At 39.2% G+C, this 25,240-nt stretch overlaps 2 protein-coding genes across 2 annotated transcripts; one reads left to right on the top strand and one right to left on the bottom strand.

Annotated features, from left to right (window-relative positions):
- Positions 1-646: 646 nt before the first annotated feature.
- Positions 647-12,312, bottom strand: patl1 (PAT1 homolog 1, processing body mRNA decay factor). Its single transcript, XM_057331279.1, has 18 exons — positions 12,221-12,312; positions 11,409-11,505; positions 8,998-9,368; positions 8,218-8,298; positions 7,942-8,142; positions 7,710-7,811; positions 7,502-7,585; positions 7,150-7,349; positions 6,921-7,071; positions 6,326-6,440; positions 5,951-6,048; positions 3,558-3,617; positions 3,245-3,390; positions 3,008-3,167; positions 2,790-2,915; positions 2,579-2,670; positions 2,211-2,360; positions 647-1,499 (listed from the first exon to the last, which is right to left on the bottom strand). Exons 1-18 carry the CDS (start codon positions 12,233-12,235, stop codon positions 1,478-1,480), a joined length of 2,271 nt encoding a protein of 756 aa, XP_057187262.1. The 5' UTR covers positions 12,236-12,312; the 3' UTR covers positions 647-1,477.
- An 884-nt stretch (positions 12,313-13,196) lies between these two features.
- Positions 13,197-24,703, top strand: smarca5 (SWI/SNF related, matrix associated, actin dependent regulator of chromatin, subfamily a, member 5). Its single transcript, XM_057331260.1, has 24 exons — positions 13,197-13,465; positions 14,316-14,441; positions 14,875-15,041; positions 15,644-15,744; positions 15,887-15,987; positions 16,111-16,290; positions 16,590-16,745; positions 16,882-17,013; positions 18,293-18,361; positions 18,579-18,688; positions 18,801-19,027; positions 19,119-19,240; positions 19,322-19,474; positions 20,017-20,149; positions 20,313-20,461; positions 20,571-20,690; positions 20,843-20,950; positions 21,043-21,156; positions 21,269-21,391; positions 22,300-22,432; positions 23,500-23,618; positions 23,731-23,943; positions 24,018-24,128; positions 24,216-24,703. The coding sequence occupies exons 1-24, from the start codon at positions 13,385-13,387 to the stop codon at positions 24,279-24,281; spliced, it is 3,114 nt and encodes a 1,037-aa protein (XP_057187243.1). The 5' UTR covers positions 13,197-13,384; the 3' UTR covers positions 24,282-24,703.
- Positions 24,704-25,240: the final 537 nt, after the last annotated feature.

The raw sequence follows: 25,240 nt of genomic DNA, 5'->3' as shown, positions 1-25,240 counted from the left end.
GGTGTCTGTATTATCTTGAAGGTCCGCTGATAAGGAAACTGCAAGATTACACTCCTGAAAGTTCCCAAAACACAGCTTTGCATGAACATTAGTGTTTCTAGCCCAGCTGTTAAGAGTTAGTTAATATCTCTCTTTGTAATTTTATATCAATTAGACCAAACCAAGAGGCAGATGTGTCTTGTCTGACATCACTGAACAACACCTTGAGGCCTTGAATGAAGAGACAACACCTTATCAGTCCATTCATGCAGACAATACAATATAAAATTTCACTCAGGATGCAATAAAGCTCATGTTAAAGTCACCATTAAACTGCCAATTATTGTTTTTATGAAATACACAAAAGTGGCTTAGTAAATATCACAAAAATAATGAGATATATTAACTCGATAAAAAATTTAAAAATCATTTAAGTGATTTTTTTGAAAAAACTGAAGTTTATATAATGAATTTTTTTAAACTAAGATTTAATATATGCTTAATATTTTTTGGTGAATTCTAATAGAAATATTTAGAATGAGTTATTTAAGATTGATGTAATTTTTTTCAATTTAAACAGCATATTTCATTGACTAATACATTTTAAAGCTGTGCATGAAATCAGTGTAAATTGTAAAATACCCAAAAAACAGAGTAAATGAGTTAAACTTAGGGTTTATTATAATTTATCTGTGCAGGTCATTTCTTTATCAGTGTGCCCTCATAATATTTCATCCAAAACATTCCCTTAAGCAAAGGTAAAAAAATTGTTTACATAACATTTTTATGACGACCATAGGCTACACAACACTGAATTGTGTATGTTATTTACATTTATGTGTGCACATTTATGCTAGCATCCTAACATTCCTAGATTTTTGGTATACTGTAATAGTGATACAGTTACACAAAGAAGCTGATAAAACCAAAACGCCACAATCGAACACTGATGTATAATAGAAAGTTTTAATTTCATGTTTTATCACAGGCATCATGTCAAGATTTAAAAATGAATAACTTTGTTTAAACCTTCATTTAAACTCACAAACACACTTGCACAGTCACTCTTTTGCAAACATACCTCAAGCTGCAGTGTTTAAGAAAAATTAAGATATTAATGTACAGCAAATTTCTACACAAAACTATGCGTCTATAAATAAGGTAGGATGTTTTCATGATTAAGCTGCTTCACTGGAAAACATCATCTGAAGAACAGCGACTGTCACATACGGGATTAACTTAGGTCACTTTCCTGGCTCCTCTGCTCAGAGTTGACCCCTATTGGAAGCTAAAACAAAGACCTGATCGTCTTTATCAGCAATGGCTATATTACCATTTAAACGTGTTTCTTAGCTATTGTAACTCTTAGAACAAGAAAGAAAAAGTGACGTTACTCTGTAGTACCCACCCTCACCCTCCAATACATATTCATACATAAAACTGCCTGTTCACGAATACATTAACAGTCTCCCATCAGCAGTGATGGCTGAAGGAACTTCTACCTGGACAAGGCCGTGATCCTGAAAATAAAGGAAGGAAGTTAATCTAAAGGCCCACACGACATTATAGCTTCCATTGTTTTCCGTCAACTTTTTCACACTGATCAGTGAACTGGGTGGTACATATACAGCCGCGGAAAAACACTGAGAGACCATTTTTGTTTTTCTGAATTTACTATCTTATAGGAATGCGTTTAGGTAAAATGATCATTTTTGTTTCATTCTGTGAACTACTAACAATATTTCTCTCAAATATATATATTTTTTATTTGCATTTATTTGCAGAAAATGAAAACTGGAGAAACAGGTCCAAATAACAGAAAAGATGCTCTGTATTTTTTCAGACCTCAAATACTGCAAAGAAAACAAGCTCATATTCACTTTTAAGCAACACAACAGTCATATTTCTACATGTATTAAGGAAAGGATCAAAAACATATTTTTATAGATGATAACCTTGATTTTGATCACAGTATTCATGAGTCTTGTCATGCGGTCAGTCTTTCAAATTGCTGTTGGTTGACTATGTCAATCCTGAGGTTTGATTTTGTTGACATTCTGACGCTGGACTGAAATGGCCACAGTAAATCTAAAAATGCTGACTACATGAAAATTTGGAACGGTCTCTCAATTATTTTCTGAATTTTCTTATATATATATTTTTTCTCATTACTATGTGCCTGGCCCTGCTATAGTATCTTCAAGTTTAAAGCTGTTGGATGAAGATCTTACTGTAGCTTTTCTTGCAGGAGCTCCAGTCTCTGGCGGTCTACATATCGAGAAAACAGTGAGACGAGGTTTGGAGGAGTGAACAGAGGGGATGAGAGAGCCGATGATGGGACCTTCAGAAGCTCTCTGGTCACTGAGAACACTAACTCAGTCCTGGAGAAAGATCAGACGAAATAGAAAGAAATTTGATTCTGACAGAAATTATGAAATTCTACAGCTCTGCACACACCGTCACACATGAACAACATGACAATCATACATTCACCATTTTAACTTTTATCTGTTGACCATTTAATTAATAAAACTAAATATAAGATATAAGAACAGCATACATATTTGAATCGTTAACCTCTATGCAGAATGATGCTTACCAGCGGTTATCATCCATGAGCTGACAGTTAGGATCAGAGCTCTGCATTCTCTCCCCCTCACTCAAAACCACATAGAGCACCGTCACACCAAACTGACCATCACAAGAACACAACGGACCAGTGTGAAATGAAGCACTATATGTTGTTCACCATATAGAAATACAAGTCATACATCAGTTCATCAGAGACATTAAAGTCAGGAATGCTGTACCTTATTTTGCAGCACCAGTGGAAGCTGTCCTTCACTGCCCTGCAGCTCCTGAAGGAGATCAGTGAGGGAGGTACTCGACATGGACTGGATCACCACGGTTACTGGCTCAACCAACCAACACAGTACCTACGAGAGATGGTTCACGTGAAATTTAAAAAGGAACTAGGACGACTCGCTTTCACATCTAAAACATAAAACACGCACATCTGTCATTGTACCTGGTCTTGCTTGTCTTTCTTGGCCAGGGCTGGAAGGTTCCTAGCAATTGCCATGATGACAGCAGCGGCCTGTTGCTGCGGCAGGAAGGGGAGGAGCCTGGAGATGAGCCGTTTTCCCTTGCGCACAGACATGATCATTAAGCACTGCTCATCGCTCACTCTGCAGAGGAGAGAGAGAGGGTTAATCATATACTGGATGTTTGTTATAGGAGTCCCTCGTATGATGATGGTCCTCACCGGTCAGCCCACTCTTTCTCTTTGAGCGAGCTGTAGAGTTGCAGCGTGTGAGATTTGTGTTGTTCAAGCAGAGCGTCTCTTTGGTGCTCAGGGGTCTGCAAGAATTTCTTCTCGAAGTCTTGCACCTCGAGCAGTAGAGTGTACATCTGTATAATAAAACATACACAGTTCTTGAACGTTTTATATTTATACATTGTTGTAACAAAAGTATTTAATATAAACATTGAGATTCACAAAAATCATACATCAAGATTTACTAATCATGTAAATATCAAAATACAGAGACAGCAGCAGTAATATTCATCTGTCTTACCTTCTCCACAGTGTAAAGGATTTGCCGTCTTTTATTCCAAACTTGTTTCTCTCGTTTCTCCTGTAAAAAGACAGAAACAAAGCACATTCTCATTAAGAAGTGACATGACATGCAACTTTGTATTCATGAGGCAAAGTTAAAAAGAAAACACATGTACATATGAGAAGTACTTCTAAAAAAAAAAACATTGGGAAATTAACAACAAAACGAAACAAAAATCTTCAAGTGTATACACTAGGGGTGACCCCGAATAGTCCAAGATACGTTCGATAGAAGGAGCCTGATTCGACTACCAATCTCACAGTCGAACATTCGCAGAGGTGTTGTGCAATGGGGATCATGCCATGTAGGTTATATAGGCAGTGGCATAGCAGACGGGCACACACTGCGAAGCTAAAAAAATTATTTATGATGTAAAGAAATGGGTATGGCTATGACCCAGCGCAGGATCGCGTCTCTCCACGTCTTATGTGCTGTGAGACCGGTATAGAGTAGACATGTGCCCGGTTAACCGTGGTTACCACTAAATCCTGCTGAAACCGAGCTGGCTGCGATAATGCAAGGTATTGATTATTTTATTGATGCATAGCTTATCCGTGAAGCACGACTCTGGGATCAGTAGGAAATGCTGCTCGATCTAAAAGCAGTGCGAGTTTGAGTCGCTTATAACATGCATTTAAAAAAGCAACACCCGTAAAACATGATCATTATAAATATACTTTATTATCATGAAAATACCTGAGGAGGCTTGAGGATCAGTGAAAAAAACATGTCCTTAGGCATTTCCTAGAACTACGAGTGTTATGGTCTTCTTCTGCAGTGCGTATTTGAAGTTTCTGCACGAGAGCGCCCTCTGGCTTTCGGATGCAGCAGCATTTTACCGTACTTCACACACAAGTTGTGCATAAATCACGTGATAGATATTTTCGGTTAACCGGGCATATGTCTAGTATAGAGAAGCAGCACGTTCTGCACGCACCCGCAGATGACTCGCAAATGAATGTGTACAACGTTTCCAAACATTTGTCACTTACCGAATGTTTGGGCATATACTGTAAATATGAATTAAAGGGGTCATATGGCGCGAACATTTTTCTGTGTCTTTGGTGTGTTATAAGTTGCCCATGCATGTATTAGACAAGTAAAATTGCAAAAAGTAAAGTGTCAAACAAAATATGCATTCTATCTAAAAGCAAATGCTCACACAGACCTGCCTGAAACGCCTCGTGTAACCACACCCCCACAAATCTACGTCAGTTCGTGGTATGAGTTGATTAAGACCACCCAAATGTATAAGCAAGTCAGTACTGTCAGTACAATTGCTTTGGAACCTGATGTTCCACATATGGTAAGAGGCGTTACATATCGTCACACGCTTGCAGTATTCGACCAGTCACTACGCACGGGTTAACTGGCCAATCATAGCATACCTCGCTTTTCAGAGCCATGAGCTTTGTTAAAACTCTGCGCGTTTCAGAGAGGCGGGGCAAAGAGGAAATACAAACAAGCATGGTATGTGAAAAAAATAGCGAATTTTATATTTAACACGACTCCTTTAACACTTAAATCTGTAAAATGCACTGTCTGTAAATGCACATGGTTCGTTACTTAGAGTGAACTTTGCGCTGCATGATACAAAAAATAATAAAGTAATATAACCAAAATCACCACATATAGCAAGCAAGACGCAGACTTTCGGAACTTGCCATTCTCTGCACTGAAAGCAAGTGTGTGCATCAGGAGGACGGAGATAGAGTGCGCAGGAAAAAAGGTGAAAGGGACTTTTTGACTGTTTAAATGGTAAGATGCTTTATTGCATTCCTCCTTTATGCGTTAAATAACGCAACTTTATTTGTAGTTCATTGGTAATGAACATGCTGTATTCCCATTTGTAAATAATAATTCATTATTATCAAGTAGTTTGAAAAATAGTTTTGAGGCGAGATCTGGTCTAGTATTGTATGGCACAGCATTGTTAAAATGGAAAATGTCCATTCATTTTACTATTTGTGGCTTGTGTTTTGAATATATGTTCCCTGCATTTCAGACATTTGACCTAAACACATTTATTTTGCACATTGTGACTTGAATCTGGCTTATTTCGTTTTTAATTTTTATTTATTATAAAGGTATATTCTGATCTAAAGAAATTCTGTAAATTAATGTTTGATTGTTTTTTTTGGTGCATCCATGCTGCGCTGCACTTTGAGCTGTACCCTTGTTAACCACCTGGTGTCGTCCCCACATGCGCACGCGCGCACGTGACTATCAGTTGACTATAGGCAAGACGTGACAATTCTGATTAAATTCGGATTTACCTTGTAAATCCTTAGTCGAGGACACCCTTAGTATACACAGCACAATATAAAAGTATAGCTGGCTATAGTGCTGACCTCATCGTCGCTGCGAGTGGTCACTACGGCATCAATCATTTTTCTGGGATTGTTCACGCTTGATACCGTGAGTTTCCCTAAAGAACCAGCAAACTGCACTGTAAAACAGACAAATACACAATGTTAGTTAATTCATTAACGACTTATATTTGATAATAATTTACCCACTTTAACCACAACATCACACCCTGACAAGAACACAACAATTTATTATGACACGGTTCAGAGAAAAAGGTTATCAATCTAAATAATGATGTGATTAAGACAAACAGCTTAAAACAGATGACTGATGAAAAGATTGTGACAAACATTGTCGGCAAGAGAGATCATTATTGTTTGTGTCCTAACCTATGCTGGACTATGAGGTGTCTTTACCTGGCCGATAGGTGTGCTCCAGCTTGGCCACCTGAGGAGTGATGAGTTTGGTGGAGTGTTCCTTTTTGTTGTCCCTGTCCCGCTCCTGACGCTTCTCCATCTTCTCATAGTAATTCTACCATCAAAGAAAAAAAATCAGCAACAGGGTCTCTAACAAATGATACAGACATTAACTGTACTCATGGGGCCGGTTGCACCAGCTGGACGTAAAAAGGTTGGGTGTAAGCCCAATGTCGGACATAACTACGTCCAGACTTGTGATAAATATTTACATCTAAAACTACGACCAGGCGCAGGTACGCTCAGCTTAGACGATACGCGTCCCCACCAACACATCCTACCGCACTGAGAGTGACATTCTTACACCGTGTCTACACTGGACGCAACACAACCGGTGTGGACAAAAATTAAAATTATAATGAGTTCTAATGCGTTTCTAATGTCTTTTTGTCGAGTCGAGTGTAATCCTACCTTGGTGGTGCAACAGGTCTAAATTCTACGCAGGACATAAGGCACATTTTACATCCAGACTAGTCTCACGAACGGGTGTATGTCCAGCTTGTGCAACCGGCCCCTGAAATTTTGTGTGTATTACCTGGTAATAGTAGTCATCCAGATAAGGATCTGTGCTTTGAAGTTGCATCATCTGGATTCGGGCAACCCATTCTTTTTCTCTCTGCATCATCAGATTGCTGTAGGGGTCTCTGTTTTTCCTTTCCAAAACCCCTCTCCCGCTGAGGTGATCCCTGAGCAGACAAGACGCAGAGAAAAATGAACAAGCATTTTACAGCGATGCTTTATCCTGAACTGTTGATGGTACCCACCCTGTGCCTCTGTTCTGCATCCTCAGGTTCAGCATCCTGCGATGCTGCGGGTGGAGGTGGGTGGTGTTGTGTCTGATGGGGACATGGCCAAGATGTGGGCCGTGGAGACCCATTCTAGGTCCAGACTGCCCAAAGAAAGGTCGGAAGCCGCCAACCCCACCCTGTAATAGTGGAGGTGGTGGACCGGGACAACGCTGAAACTGACCAACCAAAAGAGAGACAATGAGTTTGTTCTCAGTATGATGGAAACTCGCATATTTCTCCTACTATACGGTCTACTCTATTATATACTCTAATAATGAACTTTAATCCCATTTGGGGAGTTGTTACAAGTTTGACCTCATGACCTCACCTGAGCGTTCAACAGCTGTGCTCTCTGTATCTGAGAGAGAATAGGGCCAACACCAGGGAATGAATGATGAGACAATGGTGGGTTCTGAAGGAGAATGCAAAATGAGAGTCGATTGGTCCTTCTATACCACATTTTTATTGTAATAATGTTACACATTTTCATACAACCAAGTAAAAAGAATAAAGTAGAAACAACTGAACAAACTCACAGTGATGCTCAGGAGGTTGTTGGGAGACAGGCGCTCAGGGAAGGGAGGGGGATAACGGAGCGGAACAGAGGCTCTTACGTGAACAGCTGAAGGGTGATTATTCTGAGAATAAGAAGTGTGTGTTAAGTGAAAATGAACAAGGCGAAACTACATTTTACAGTATTGTACAACATGCATCAAACATTTTCAATTGGCTGCAACATCTGTTTGGGCCAAAAAAATATTGTGTTACCTGCTGAATGAGGATGTGACTCATGGGCTGCTTTGGAGGGGTTCCTATAGGCACAGCTGTGACAGGGGGACTGCCAATCACAGGTGAGGAGGAGCGAGGAGGCGGTACACGTTCAGACAAATCCCGCCCCTCTTCTCTGCCGAGGGCAGGAGGTCGCTTTGGAAGACCGACCTCTTTGATAATAGATAGAAGTGGACTATCCTGAGTAATAAAATTGAGAAAATGAGAAAAACAGCAGAGACAATACATAAAACATAAAAAAAGGCTGTTTTTTACCTCAGTTTGATTGACAAGTCCAGAGTTCACACCAACAGGACTGAAGACCATACTGTTTTCCCAAATACTGTGAGAGTTTATCTGTAGGTAGACAGGAACAAAACTATTGATTAGTTATATCGCATATTAGTTATGGAATAACTCAATTCACCCAATTCATTCTCATTTGTGCGTAGTATGATGTTGGATGCTTATTAACTCAGTGGTTCTCAAAATGGGTGCGGTGGACCCCTGGGGGGCCCCAAGATGGATCCAGGGGGACCACAGATTTTGTGGCATTTTATGAAATATAGAAATTTATCATAGATTTTATGCAATCAAACATCAGAAAAATGACACCAACCAAAAGAATTGAGGTTCCAGCATTGTATAACTGAATATGTTTTTGGTTTAATTAAAATTCTAAGTTTAAGATTATACATCTTTATGTGGGGGGCCGCAAAGCAATGCACTTAACACAAAGGGGGCCTTACAACGAAAAAGTTTGAGAACCACTGTATTAACTGATCAAATTAATTGCAAACAATTGCCTGCTGGTTTATGAATATCAATAAAAAAATCCACCAAATAAACCAAAGTTCTATTACATTATGGTGGCAGCCGATCAAATCACTTAATCAAATCTACAAAGCACATTTGGGTGAACTATTCCTTTCAAAAAAGGTCACTTGTTATAATGTAACAGTCCTATTTTAACAAAGTGGATTCCACATCAAGGAGCATCTGACATGGAGCATGTGAACTAAATATCATCGTTTTAAATCAATCTATCATCCACACCTGCGAGAGAGGAGCCGAGCCCCTGTGCAGGAGCTGCTGATTTTGTGGGTAGCTCAGCAGCAGAGGAGACTGTCCTGCTAATGCTGGAGGATGAGTGTGACTGGAGAGAACAGGAGGGAGGCGAGATCTATCCAAGCTGGCGGTGCCTACTCCAGCAATGGCGGGATCCGAGCCCAAGATGAGACGAGACAGCGACTCCGCTAGGTCACCCCCGGCCCGTTCCTCAGAGTACAGGGGAGGCGGTGGAGAGAGGGTGGAGCTGGTGACAGGAGGAAGCTCATGAGGGGCGGAGGGGGTGTCTTCGGCTGGCCCATCTCGCACAAGCTCGTCAAGTTCTGCGAGGCGGGCATGAGCTTCCTGCCAATCATCATCTAAAAAAAAGATTTATAAGGAGGTGTTGCTATATGTTTTGTGTAAGTTTCACACAGAATTTATGCCGGTGCAACAGATAATTTATTAACCAAACAATGCTAAAACCAACATGTACAACATATTGTTTATACAAATAGAAATATACAAAATGTTGGTGCACCTATCTAGGTTAGTCCGTTTCTTGATTTTTGGTGTTATTATTGTTTCTTAGGTAAGGTTAAGTGTTTAAACATTGCAACTCACTCCAATCATTGCAAGTATATAACAACATAACATTGTGGCAAATCTTGTAAACACCAAAACCACTATAAATCTATTTTACATTTCTGCTTTTCAAAACTATAGTGTGTCACCATGTTTCCTATCAAGAGCTTAATCAATTGTCCGATAATATAAAGTTACTACCTTTGCCATCAATCTAGATCACATGTCAAATACAAGGCCCGCGGGCCAAATCTGGCCCGCCCCCTCATTTTATGTGGCCCGCGAGAGCTTACAAATTATTGTATTGTTATTATACATTTTATGTCCACGACCTGAGAATGCAACTCAACTTTATTACCTGCGCGATGACGACATCTAGCCAGTAGGTGGCAGTGTCCGTATATATCGCAGAAATAAGCCCCTCCAGTGCGATCAGGTTGTTTCTTGTTTCACACTGGAGGGGCTTATTTCGCGATAACAGCCGGCTGCTTGTACATTATCCCGCTTATTACACGGGATACTTGCCACATGATAAAAAAACTTGACATGAAATGTGAATTTGTAATATTTGATTAGCTCATTTTTACTGAATGCAGACCTAACAGGAAAAGCTGTTTACTTTCGGTTTTAAGGTAAGAAACAACGTTCAAATGTCACGAACATTCAATTTGGTTTAATAATTTGTAAATATAATGTCATATATGTTATTAAAAGACATATTTATTTTTAATTTGTCAAAAAAAACCTGTCAAAATGATTTGTTGTGTCCGGGTTACCCTGTGTTATTAGTTTTGAGAGGTTATCTGGGAATAACGAACCTGCAAATGTCGCGACTGGCCAATCAGAATCAAGCATTCCAACGAGCGGTGTAATAAGTGAGTGATATGATATATATATATATATTAATTAGACACATCGTGTCAAACAAAGAAAAATTGATGCAGAGGGGAGGCTATTTCAAGAGGGATGGGAAAGCAAATACATGTTTGTGCTTAATGGAAACAAACCGTTGTGTCGTCTTTGCCAGGAGGCCATCCCTGTTAAAAAAACCAGCATATGCTTGTTTGGTATGTTTTGATGCTGGTTTGTGCTGGTTTAGTTGGTCTTTAGCTGGTCATGTGCGGTCCATAGCTGGTTTAAGATGGTCCAACCAGCATCAAAACATACCTAACCCAGCATATACTGTTTTTTTCAACAGGGGTGGCTGTGCTCAAAGAATACAGTACAATTTACGCTGGCACTTCGAAACCAAACACAGAGCAAAGTATGCTAACCTTAGCCACCTAGAAAAGCAACAAAAGGTACAAGACTTGAAAAAAACTTACATTTTTGGCAGAATTTGTTTGCAAATGTTTCTGCAAAAAGTGATGCAGCCGTGAAAGCCAGCTTTATTGTGGCTGAAGAAATCGCCCGAGTTACCAAGTGTTTTTCAGAAGGTACATTTTTAAAGCAGTGTATGCTGAAGATATGTTAGCAAGTGTGCCCTGACCACAAAGGCCTTTAAAAATGTTAGCTTGTCAAGAAACACTATGCAGACCGACTATGTGTTCATACAGAAACATATCTTTTTTTTTTTTTAATAAACTGTACAATAGTTGTACACTTGAATACACTTTATTTTACTGGTCTTTTACTGTCAAAACTAGGTATTAATTGAGTTATTACCAAAAGGAGTAATTAAATGCAGATGTAATTATGCAGTGTGATAAAAGAGTGGATACATTTATATAGTCTTACAGTTACAACCGGCGCTTTGAGAGCAATCATAATACTGATGTGGCCCGGGATGAAATCGAGTTTGACACCCCTGATCTAGATGTCGCTATCAAACTTACCGATTGCCCCTGCACCAAAAGTGTCATCATTGAACTGGTCAATCTCATCTTCCTCTACCAACCCTTCCTCCTCCAGGGTGCAGTCTTCATCAAATGACTACACAACAGAAAATGAGAACACACAAAAAATACATAACATACACAAAAAATGTTCATTAAAAAACAGAGAAAGACAAAAAACACATAAGGTAGCACAATTATGAATGCGTCATCTGTTTTATTACAAACGTTTATTAGCTTTAACAGTTAAAGCATATTGCCCTATCACTTCTTGAAACTCCTCATTGGCTGTATACATTTGACCAGCAGTCGTTATATAAACTGCAGTGCTTGTAATGACTAATATAATACAAAACTATCAAAAACCTGATTTGGCCTAATAACGTCATCATATTTACTATATAAATGTAAGACAATCGCGCAATCCTGATAAATGACATTGGCGCTAGCGCGTTTACATTGATCTGGTTAGTTGAAGCACTAGCACGGCCTCGCTAACATGCTAACAAGGCCAAAGGTTTAATATGGCACATCTGGACAACAATAAACGCGAAACGCCACGAGACAGACGTTTATTCCAGATTTTAAGGAGTAGAAAATAAAGCTTTTACAGCTTATAAAGGACAAACACCAGAGAAAAGCCACGATTAGGCACCACAATTTTAGCTTGCTAACAGCAGTTTCTCAAAACAAAGCCCAATATTTCTCTCAAAATCTGAATATTTATCTTTGAAATAACGTACTAATTCTCAGACATTTTGACTTTAAATAGCTATTATAGCGGTCTTAATGTCAAGGTAGGTAACATTTACCTGAAATCGGAACATGTATCTGTTTAAAAAGGATCCCGTGTAATTCTGATGCGCGAGACGCCGCGCGCGCTGACACGGACGGCACAAGATTCCGCGCGAGCTTAAAAGAGATGGCACGCGGCTTGAGTTAAGTAAAACCCCCATTTCCGCCCCAAATTTGATTTATGGTTATATTTTATTGTTTTATTAAACCCGTGATTTAACATCTCACACAATGTTTAGGAAAACATTAAATATTGTGAAGAGCAACAGTTCTGTTTTGAAATAACAAGGCTTACTGGCAAAAATCCCAAATATTATTTTGATATCAAGATTCACAGAATAATATGTTAATGGTATATCACTGATGATGACACAATGAATATTATTATACACAACGATTATTGTCGATAAAAATAGAATATTGTACAGTAAATGATACAATGTGACGTACAGGTAATCTGAAGGTTGTCCAGTAATTTTATCATTTCATTAATTTATGTATTTTGCTAGGATTACATTGACATTAAAACCTGAAAATCAACCAGTAAAGTAATCAATAAAGAAAGCACACAGTATTAAAATAATTAAAATTGTACATTTATTACAAGCTAGAATTATTTTGATATACATCCCGTTTTCATCTTAAAATACAGTAAATACTGTATTAGGTTACAGTATAAATTAGGTTAGGTAACAGTAAAAAGTTAACAATACATTCTCTTTTCATTTCTGTGGTGTAAAATCCACGCATTTAAATTATTGCATAGATTTTACATCCCAAAATCTGCGCAATAATTTAAACGACACTTACTTACTAAACTTTAAACTATTCTTTTTATTTAAGAAGAAACGCCCAACCCATTTAACATGAAATATAAAATCTAATTCTAGTAGCAACATATTACACGTTTTTTTAACGCCACAAATTGGATTTTCCCTTATAGCATACATGTGACGTCACGCGGGTTTGAAATCTCGCGATAGTGGTAAACCGGGCCCGTTTTGCGGGAACAGTGTCAACAGAAAAGCCGGGGGCCGTGAATGACGCGTGGTCTGCTCGCACTATTTGGGCAATATTTTGAAACTTCTTAATCAACCCTATCAACTTTTTAGTCTTTTCAAACTCATCGTGTCTGGAATTATCCGTGTTCATATTGAAATACGCGATTCCATCAGCATATTATGTCCGAAACAGAAGGCAACATGGAGCAGCAGCTAACGTTAGAAGAGCCGAGCCAACACGACCCGGCCGGTCCAGCAGAGGTAAGCGGTTCTTATCCCATCTTATCCCACTCATTATTCTCATCTAGTAAATTACATAGTATTTAAAAGCCCGAAATTGAGAAGCTAGAATGAAGGTGTAGATGTCCCTCTCGAGACGAGCTGAAAGTTTTTGTTAGCTTGTTGTATTGTTCCGGCTCAAATGAATAGAAGAGCTCATCGGCATCCATTTTCACACTCATTAACGTAAAGAATAGCATTAATCGCGCGTAAATTTGTTTTCTGACTCCGCTAAACTAGCTGATTTAAGGATAATGTGAGTCATATGAGAGGTTATGTGTTTTGTTGACGTTTTGTTTTTTAAATAAACGAAATGAGACCATTTTAAAAACATACAAGTTTACTTCTAAATTTCATTTTCCTTAAAGAAAATTAATGTTTTGATGGCAGATCATTTTTGCATGTAAATACAGTGACATTTATTAGTGTTATATTTATTTAAAAGCCATTAAACCGTTGGTATAATTAAGCTACTTGCTACGTTTACAGTATTTTAAAACCGTATTAGTTCTGGCGACTGCGATTTACATTGTGTCATCAAACGTGTATGAACGTGAAAGTGAAGCAGTTAGGCTTGAATTCGGATTCGTTCTAAATGACCAATTGCCATCGGGTATGTCCAATGCAAACTTTGTATCATCAGGTAATTTCTAAAGGCAAGAGTCTTTTTGTCTGTTACATCATATTTGTAATGGACAATGATATAGTGTCAACAATTGAACTTTGAAAATTATTTTTTTTCAAGTTATTGATGTCTTCATCTTAAAAAGTGATTGATTTGCCAAATGATGGGATGTAGTCAGTTGTCACACAGAACTGTTGTCATTTTAAGGATGAGATGTCAGAAAATGGTCGTGATGAAGTTTCGGATACAGCGCTGGATAGCGAAGTCCAGTCATCCTCATCTCCCTCAGAGAAAGAACAAGTTGAACAGTCGAGTGGATACGAAGAAAAAGTGGTAATGGATTTTGTCTTTGTTATTCAATTTATGCACACATTACTAGGGATGCACCGATATTAAGCTCATGTACTTGTATTTGTGCGCGTATAGATACACCGATACCAAAGACTGACACCTCACGTGACATACCTGACAGAACTGACTGAAATTTGTGCTTTCAAAGTTTGTGAGAAGCACGTAAAATTGTCTTTTTAGTTTTTTCATAATGTGTTTTGATGCAGAGTTATTAGTTTCAGTGTGTTGTGCTTGGAAAATTGCATCGGTATTGGTTGGTATCGGCGAGTACCAGAAAAAAATATCGGTATTTGTACTCCGTCTTTAAAAAATGATATCGGAGCATCTCTACATATTACTGTGCAAGAAGAACCTTGTTCTCCAAGTAGCTGAGACTTTGTTTGTATTGTTAACTTCTAATGCTTTGTTTCAACAGCAAACAGACCGAACCAACAGATTCGAGTACCTCCTGAAGCAGACGGAAGTATTTGCTCATTTCATCCAACCAGCCGCCCAGAAGACGCCAACTTCACCTCTAAAGATGAAGCCTGGTCGCCCTCGCATTAAAAAAGATGAGAAACAGAATCTGCTGTCTGCTGGAGAGTGAGTTTTCCCGTTCTGTTTCATACAGCTCCTGTTTAACCTTCCACTTAAAGTGATGCTTCACCCAAAAATGAAAATTCTGTCATTACTCACCTTCGAGTTGTATACATTTCTTTGTTCTATTGAACACAAAGATATTTGGAAGAATGCTTATAACCAGACAGATTTTGCCCCCCATTGACTACCATAGTAGGAAAAAATACAGTGGTATTTAAAAATGCCTCAAAACTGTTTGCTGTCCTATATTCTTCTATACAAAAGAAGACATTTTGAAGAATATAGGACAGCAAACAGTTTTGAGGCATTTTTAAATACCACTGTATTTTTTCCTACTATGGGAGTCAATGGGGGGCTAAATCTGTCTGGTTATGAGCATTTTTCCAAATATTTTTCTCTGTGTTCATCACAACAAAGAAATTTATACATATATGGAACAACTCGAAGGCCAGTAAATGATGACAGAATTTTCATTTTTGGGTGAAGTATCACTTTAAGTTTGTGTCATAGTTGTTAAATTCTTCAGTAGTAAAGTTTTAAGTCATTAATCAAACCAACATCTCTAGTGACTGATCTCTCCCGGTCTCCGTCTGATCTTTCCTTAGTAACCGTCATCGTCGCACTGAGCAGGAGGAAGATGAGGAGCTTCTAAGTGAAAGCAACAAGGCCACCAGCGTTTGCACACGTTTTGATGACTCGCCTTCATGTAAGCGAAACACGCACCAGACACTTGCAGTATAAACATAGTATTTAAAAATGATTATATAAGCGTTATGTAAGTGTTCTTTAGTGGTATTTTGTTTATTAACAGTCCTCTAACTTTTCTTTGTAATACCGTGTGTTGACAGATGTAAAATCCGGCAAGCTGAGAGACTATCAGGTCCGTGGACTCAACTGGCTCATTTCACTCTATGAGAATGGAATTAATGGGATCCTGGCTGATGAAATGGTAGGTCCAGGGTTTATTTTAAAATTGGTCACCTTTCTAGTTATTGTTAAAAATAAAATATTGAATTGCATACTCTTGTTTCATCGCCATCTGAAACATCACGTTGTTGCCTTTTCTTCTCAGGGTCTTGGAAAGACTCTCCAGACCATCTCTCTGTTGGGCTACATGAAGCACTATAGAAATATTCTTGGGCCTCACATGGTTCTCGTGCCCAAGTCCACTCTGTATAACTGGATGAATGAGTTTAAGCGCTGGGTTCCCTCTCTGAGGGCCGTCTGCCTCATCGGTGACAGAAATGAAAGAGTGAGTTATGCGTTTATTTAGTCATGAAAATAGAATAAATGTGAAAACTCTTTTGATTCATATTAATGAAGTTCAGAATCAAAAAAGCTCAAGTACCCTTTGTAAGTATTTAATTCACTGTATAAGCATTACCACATAGTTATTTATTATAAACGGTTTCTAAAGGACTCATTTGAAATTCCTGCTACAGAATCTTTGCATAAATATTTTTAGCATTACATCAGATTTCTCATACCATGATATAGGATTTCGGTTATCCTAACCAGTATGTCCATGTAAACTCTCACTCTTGTCTCCAGAACGCATTTATCCGTGACACGCTGCTGCCAGGCGAATGGGATGTGTGCGTTACCTCCTATGAGATGCTAATTATCGAGAGGGCCGTCTTCAAAAAGTTCAACTGGAGATACCTGGTTATTGACGAGGCCCACCGTATCAAGAATGAAAAATCAAAGGTTTGCAGTTCATTGTGTAACTGTTTTTAATACAATCTTTCACGGCCAGTTTTGAAGTGCACATGACATAACATCACAACAGAAATGATCAGATACCTTTGTACAAACAGCTAATCGCAGGGTTTGTTTCTCTCAGCTTTCAGAGATCGTGCGAGAGTTCAAGACGACAAATCGATTGCTGCTGACCGGAACGCCGCTGCAGAACAACCTTCATGAGCTTTGGGCTCTGCTGAACTTCCTGTTGCCCGATGTCTTCAACTCTTCTGAGGTCTGATTTGGCTCTGATGCCAGAGCGCATGTGCTTAAATGGATACTTCACCCAAAAATGAAATTCTGTCATCATTTACTCACCTTCGAGTTGTTCCAAATCTGTATACATTTCTTTTTTCTGATTAACACAGAGAAATATATTTGGAAGAATGCTTATAACCAGACAGATTTTGCCCCCCATTGACTACCATAGTAGGAAAAAATACAACGGTAGTCAAAGGAGCCCCAGAAATGTTTGCTGTCTTACATTCTTCAAAATGTCTTCTTTTGTGTTCAACAGAACAAAAAAAAGATAAATTAATTTTTCCTTCTATGGGAGTCAATGGGGGGCAAAATCTGTTTGGTTATATGTTTTGGTGTGTGTATCTTTAAATGCAAATGAGCTTCTGGTCTCCGCCCCCTTTCCAGCAGAAAGCGCAGGGCTGTGCGAGCTAGTACTTCTAACAGCAAAACTGAAGAGAATGGCCATTACGCGAATGAGAAACACGGTCTCATCTTTAAAAACAAAAAACATTGTTTTGTATAAGTGAGAGTACATAAGACAAACGTGTTATTTGTTTAAAAACTGAGCACGCTGTTTTCTGAGCGAATGCACAAACGTCTTTAAATCCGGCACATTGCTCTTATAAGTGACAATACACCGGACAAACGCATCATATCTATAACAACCGAAAACATGCTCTCTGTGAGTGAATGCACAAACGCGTTGTCTTTACAACTTGCACATTGTTTTTATACGGGACAAACGCGTCATATGTTTAAAGACTGAAAACATGACCCATTATGAATACAGCATTTTACTAACATTCGTTTGTGAAGCATCCCGGTGTAAAGTGACTTGATGTCTTCTGCACGTTCTGTTGCGAAATAAAACTAATCCACAGTGTCTTCAGAGGCTCAGATGTCGGGAGTAAATGAAGACTTATGTTCAGTCTTGCATCCAACAACAAAACACCTTGTTTGTTTACAAAACATACTTCTAGCTCACTGTTAGTAGTCCAGAGTGAAAACAATGGCGGACAGTGTACAACTCGATGAGGGCGGAGAAAGCGGAGTCCATCAGCAGTCATAGGGAGGGCTCAATCAATGTGATGTCAGGTTACTGAGAGAATGCCAACAGCTCGTTGAAGAGGACAGTTGAGGTTTATTGGGGATTTAAAAAAAATGAATGGGTGGATTTTACCACTAGGGTGTTCAAACAACATTTAAAAGTGCATTTTCCGGATTAGGGGTCTTTAAAGTTTAATGTCTAAACTAATGTTTTTTTCTTCATGCAGGATTTCGATGCCTGGTTTGACACAAATAACTGTCTGGGAGACCAGAAGTTGGTGGAGCGTCTACATTTGGTGAGTTTTTTTTTTCATTTGACTCCCTAAGCACATTTCTCTCCTAAATTTTCATGTTTACCATAGTGTGACCTTTTACTTTTAAGATGTTGTATATTTAAACTGTAAATAGACATGGCTGTGGAAAACCTATATGAGATACAGTATACATTGAAAGATCCATCTCAGTTGGGTTGCATCATATTCAGTGCAAGTTACACATCTCTTTTATACACAGGTACTGCGTCCATTCCTGTTGAGACGTATTAAAGCTGACGTGGAGAAATCTCTCCTCCCCAAAAAGGAGATCAAGATGTATATCGGGCTCAGCAAGATGCAGAGAGAATGGTATAAATACTACATAGCTCTATGGACATTACATTCAGCAGCATGTGTGTTCTATGGGAATTCAAATAATGGAAAGGAGCACTCTAATTTCTCTTTGGTTATTTGACTTCAGGTACACCAAGATTTTGATGAAGGATATTGACATTTTGAACTCCGCTGGTAAGATGGACAAAATGCGTCTGCTGAACGTTCTGATGCAGCTGAGGAAGTGCTGTAACCATCCCTACCTGTTTGATGGGGCGGAGCCTGGACCACCCTACACCACTGACCTCCACCTGGTTGTCAACGGCGGCAAGATGGTGGTGCTGGACAAACTGCTACCTAAACTCAAAGAGCAAGGTGAGAAATGATATCCGATTGCTCATGCTATATGAAATATGTAAAACCAAAACGAAAGATCGCAACGTGTTTAACGTTCTGTTTTCTGCAGGCTCTCGTGTTCTGATCTTCAGTCAAATGACCAGGGTGCTGGACATTCTGGAGGATTACTGTATGTGGCGGAACCATAATTACTGCCGCCTGGATGGACAGACGCCCCATGAGGAGCGACAGGTAATGTTTATGCTCACTCACTGGTGCTTATTTAATGTGGTACTGTAGTGTAACTGTTATTGATCTTCACTCATCTCGCAGATCTCCATCAATGCTTTCAATGAGCCCAACAGCCCAAAGTTTCTATTCATGTTAAGCACCAGAGCTGGAGGTCTCGGGATCAATCTGGCCACTGCTGATGTTGTCATCATCTACGACTCAGACTGGAATCCTCAAGTGGATCTTCAAGCTATGGTCAGTGTGGTGTAGCTTTCATATTATGCATGTTTAATTTTTTTTTTACATTTTTGTCTTAATTTTCATCCAAGCTGTGTTTTGGAGCTGAGCCTAATATTGTAACAGAATAGAAAAAAACTAAAAGCATTTTTATTTATAGTCATTTTGGTTAAAGGGATACTTCACCCAATAGTAGGAAAAATTACTCTTATTTTTTTTTTGTTCTGTTGAAAACAAAAGAAGACATTTTGAAGAATATAGGACAGCAAACAGTTCTGGGGCACTTTTGACTACCATTGTATTTTTTCCTACTATGGTAGTCAATGGGGTACAAAATCTGTCTGGTTATAAGCATTCTTCCAAATATATTTCTCTGTGTTCATCAGAACAAAGAAATTTATACAGATTTGGAACAACTCGAAGGTGAGTAAATGATGACAGAATTTTCATTTTTTGGTGAAGTATACCCTTAATTGTTCACTGAAGCAGTGGAGGTGTAAGTCATTGAATCAGTCTGGAACAGAATACTTGAATCATTGGTTGACATGTCTGTTGTTCAGGATCGCGCCCACAGGATTGGTCAAAAGAAACAGGTGCGCGTGTTCCGCTTCATCACAGAAAACACAGTCGAGGAAAGAATCGTGGAGCGTGCGGAAATGAAACTCCGCTTGGACTCTATTGTCATTCAGCAAGGTAAAACAAATATTGAGCTAGTACAATTTAAAAACAAGTCCACTACATTTGTGACGACAGTATTTGAAGTACTCAATCAAATTCCTAGCAAACTTTTACCTGTTACATGTGCTGTAATAGCAGGTTGGAGTTTCACCAAGTTCATAATTATTGCTCCCAACAGGCAGACTAGTAGATCCAAGTATGAACAAACTGGGCAAGGATGAGATGCTGTCCATCATTCGACACGGTGCCACCCACGTTTTCGCTTCTAAGGAGAGCGAGATCACAGATGAAGATATTGATGCCATCTTGGAAAGAGGAGAGAAGAAGGTGAGACCTCGTACCACAAAGTTGGACTACAGTTAACTAAAAAAAACAATTTTGCTAAATAACAATTAAACATGCTGAACGCTAAATGGGCTTTTATGATGCCTTTTAGACCATGGAGATGAAGGAAAGGCTGTCCAATCTTGGCGAAGGCTCACTGAAAAACTTCACTGTGGACACGGAGAACAGCGTGTACAATTTCGAGGGTGAAGATTACAGAGAAAAGAAGAAGGTAATGCATTACAAGTTTAGACACTAATGGGCCAGTCTGTTGTCACTGCCGTACCTTATTGACATTGGTTTTGCTCAGATTGCGAATGACTAGACTTGACTAGTATCAGTCAGAATGGCTTACATTATTTTTTTGTACATTTTCAATTTCAGGTCATCACTAACTGGATTGAACCGCCCAAGAGAGAACGCAAGGCTAATTACGCTGTGGACGCCTATTTCAGAGAGGCCCTGCGTGTCAGCGAGCCCAAAGCACCAAAGGTATTATGGGAAACATCATGCCTTACTGTATTTTCTGTAATCGGTATCTAAATCAAGCTGTTGTAATGAATCGTTTCTCCTGATCCCCACAGGCTCCTCGTCCTCCCAAACAGCCCAACGTTCAAGACTTTCAGTTCTTTCCTCCTCGGCTCTTTGAGCTGCTAGAGAAGGAGATATTGTATTACAGGAAAACTATTGGCTATAAGGTGTGTCTATGTTCTGAAGTTTAAGTTGGATCAAGATCAAGATCAGAATCAGAATTTCTTTTTAGAAACAATCTTTCAACGTTTCTAATGTAGATTGTTACAATTCTAACAGGTGCCAAGAAACCCAGATCTGCCCAACTCGGCCCAAGCGCAGAAGGAGGAACAGGCAAAGATTGATGAAGCAGAACCACTTAATGAGGAGGAGCTAGAGGAGAAGGAGAACCTCCTCTCACAGGTAAATATTGCCTAACAGGAATTTATGTGCCAATGTAGTTACATGAAGTAAACACTCCTAATATCCCATTACTTACTGGAAGGTGAAGTATATTTTTTTAACTCAACTCAACTTTATTTATATAGCGCTTTTACAATTTTCATTGTTACAAAGCAGCTGTACATGAGACACATTGACTACAAGCAAAACAATCAAAGTTGTACCTGCAAAAACAAGAAAAGGTTGAAAACACAGAAGACCGACACACCCACACACAAAACACTCCACACACACAACACGCACACACACCAACACACACAGACACACACGTACGTACACAGACAAGTACGCACACACACACACGCTCAGTGAGAGCACACATTTAGGATAAAGGAGAGAGAAGCACAGGTCAAATATAGCAGATAATAAATTCCTATATGCAATATTAATTAAGTAAAACTTTAAGATTCTAAATATTTAATACAAAATATTGACTCAAACATCAGTTTGGTTTGCACTGCTTGCTTGTCCAAACAATGGAAGTAGTGTAGAATTCGAAAGCAATCATAATTTTTGTCTTTCAGGGCTCCAAGCTAACTTTTTTTACTAGGAGCACTGTAGCCCCTGACTGAAATTTTTAGGAGCGCAAGCGGAACATTTAGGGGCACACCTTAAATCAGCCTGCAATGCATTATTGACATTTTTCCCCAAAATAGCTGTATTACTGACAAATACTTTGATAATAAATAGACTTAACTCACAGAAATTACAATGTGCAGTTTTATATATGACATTACTCAATATCCATGCAGGGTCTTACGAAATCTGCAGACTTTTTTGTTAATTCTGTTCTGCACTTTTATCTTTACGCATCCTTCATGTTTCAGATGATGGTGCTAATATAGTCCTTTTGTCTCTTCTGTACTTAGGGTTTCACTATCTGGACCAAGCGAGACTTCAATCAGTTCATCAAGGCCAACGAAAAGTGGGGAAGAGATGACATAGAGAACATTGCTCGTGAGGTAGAGGGAAAAACCCCAGAGGAGGTCATGGAATATTCTGGTATGTTTGTGTTCTCAGTAGGGGTTGAACGACCTCAGCTTTTTTGAAGTCGACTATTATGTGATAAGTCGCTTCGATGTCGACTAGTCGATGACGTCATTAATAAATAAAATAAGAGCGAGGGAATGAATGTTTTGCAATGGGATTTGATGGGAATGGGCAGTAAGACACTCGTGTTTGCGTGCGGGCTGAAGGAGAATGGCGGATCTCCCGCATAATAGCCTCTAAAAATATAGTATACAAATACAAATGAACTGTTGTTCATCTATTGCACAAGAGCAACAAGAACTAGACGTAAGATAATAAAACTATTTTAAAGCGCGAGGTCGGTGGTAGTGGCGCTATGCAGTATAAGAGCAGCAGGTGGATCTCTACAGTAGCCTAACGTTACTTCAAAGCTGAAGCGTGTGTACAGACCAAACTTCCCTTGCATTTACAATAAGTCAACTGAAAGGGTCATGTGCACTAATAGATGAAACAACATAAAAATTTGTTGAGTTTGTTTGTGACGGCCTATGACTTTAGAACAACGTCAATATATTTATATGCCTAATGCAGCAGACGCTTGATCATACTTACAAACGCAGCACCTCAGAGACACAGCAGCCAATATGAGAAACATTTTTATTTATTCTGTTTATGTTTTATTAAATGGGGAACAATTACAAAAATGCGTGTTGAAGCACAGCGCACTGAAATCTATGTAACGTTAGGCTTTACCTGCGAGCTTTTGCGGCTTCAGAGCAAATCGTAAATGTTGCGGACGAAAACAGGACACATTGTTAATGATGCGTGCGGAATCAACATTAACATATATTATTGCAGGGAGTGTGACAGAATCGCGCTGAAGTGGGTGGGAATGACATCCCCCGCGCAGCTCTCTTGGAACAGCCTCTTCATAAAGGTACAGTGTCAAAATCACATGACCCGCTACTAGTCGACATCAAGCTTTATAGGTTGCATCAGAGCATTAATGTCGACTAGTTCGTTCAACCCCTAGTTCTCACATTTTTGCAGATGAATGGCATATAGAATGTGAATGAGATCCTTTCTCCTGTGTTGTGCAGCTGTGTTTTGGGAACGCTGCAATGAGCTTCAGGACATAGAGAAGATCATGGCTCAGATTGAAAGAGGAGAAGCCAGAATCCAAAGAAGGATCAGCATCAAGAAAGCACTGGACTCTAAAGTGAGTTTTGCCTCCTTTTCCCAAAAAGGGAAATGAAATTTACGATTGACTTTAAAACGTTTATCAGACCTACTGTGAAAAGCTAGTGCCTAATATTTCCCTGGTTCTCTAGATCGGTCGGTATAAGGCACCTTTTCACCAGCTCAGAATCTCCTATGGCACCAACAAGGGGAAGAACTACACAGAGGAAGAGGATCGCTTTCTCATCTGCATGCTGCACAAGCTGGGTTTCGACAAGGAGAGCGTTTACGATGAGCTGCGTCAGTGCATACGCAACTCTCCCCAGTTTCGCTTCGACTGGTTTCTCAAGTCCCGCACGGCCATGGTGAGCTATCAAAAATGATAGATATGATAGAAAAAAGATTTACATATTCATTTAACATCTTAATGTGTGCGCAGGAGCTTCAGAGGAGGTGTAACACCCTGATCACACTCATTGAACGTGAGAACATGGAGCTGGAGGAGCGAGAGAGGGCAGAGAAGAAAAAGAGGGGACCTCGAACATCTTCGGTAAACACATTAACGCCGGTGTTTGTCATTCTCATCACATCTGTTGAGAGATGATGTTTTAAAACTGTCTACATTCTTATCCTACAGGCCCAGAAACGCAAGCAGGACGGGACTCCCGACGGTCGTGGTCGCCGGAAAAAGCTCAAATTGTGAGCTGATGTCAGACCTCAGTTGGTGAGGACCTTCAGTACAGGAATACTTGCATTTGTTGGTACGGGTCCCACTGATGAACAGTATAAATCTGCAGCACTGATCCTCGCCTACAAGTAGCTTGACCTCTTTTAGAAAGGCGTAGAGATGTACATTAGATCTGTCTTTTAGGTAAAACAAAATGTACTACGGCTGTGCTGTCAATGTTGGTTTTTTTTGTATTTATGCTTTTTTTTTAAACCACATTCCAGTTGCTTGGATAAATGATTTGTGCTCTTTCATTTTTAGAGCATTCAGTAATGTCTGTGTACCCTTCATTTGAGTAGTCCATTGAACATGTGACTAATAAATGTCATTGTTTTTATAAACATTTCTCCATATTTTTTCTTTCAAATAAACATATGTTTGCCTTGGGCCTTGATGTATTGGTGTGCTCCCTGGTAAAAGAAAAATTAGGTTTACACATTTTGCATTGAAGGGAGGTGGGTGGAAACAGCGTTTAATTCATATTTTTACAATTTTTAATTACAATTGTATATATCAACTCTGTTCAGATGAGTACTCATGTGTTCCATGTTACTTTTACGCTGTTTTTAGTCTTGTTTTCGCGGGAGAAGTTATTTTGAACAAGTGAATAAACTTACCTACCATTATAGCACATGTACATCTGAGAGACATCTATTTGATGTCTGCATTTTCATCTGCAAGACATCTGGCAGATGCTGTTTGCTCATCTGCCCTACATCTCTGAGACGTCTGCTGTCAGATGTCATATAGACCTCTAGAAGATGTCTGTAAAATGTGTGATTTAGAATGGGTGTACAACAGCTCTTTTTGAGATGTTTAGCAAATGTTTTTACACAGCAGATGTTATCTAGATCTCCTGATCTTTGGCAGACATCTTACAGATGTACCTGTGCTATCTGGGCAATGTCACCACTCACCGGCAACATGATAAAACT

This window comes from Triplophysa rosa, linkage group LG4 (genome assembly GCF_024868665.1).
Source record: "Triplophysa rosa linkage group LG4, Trosa_1v2, whole genome shotgun sequence".
Classification (NCBI taxonomy): Eukaryota; Metazoa; Chordata; class Actinopteri; order Cypriniformes; family Nemacheilidae; genus Triplophysa; species Triplophysa rosa.
This window is presented reverse-complemented; position numbering and strand designations above follow the sequence as displayed.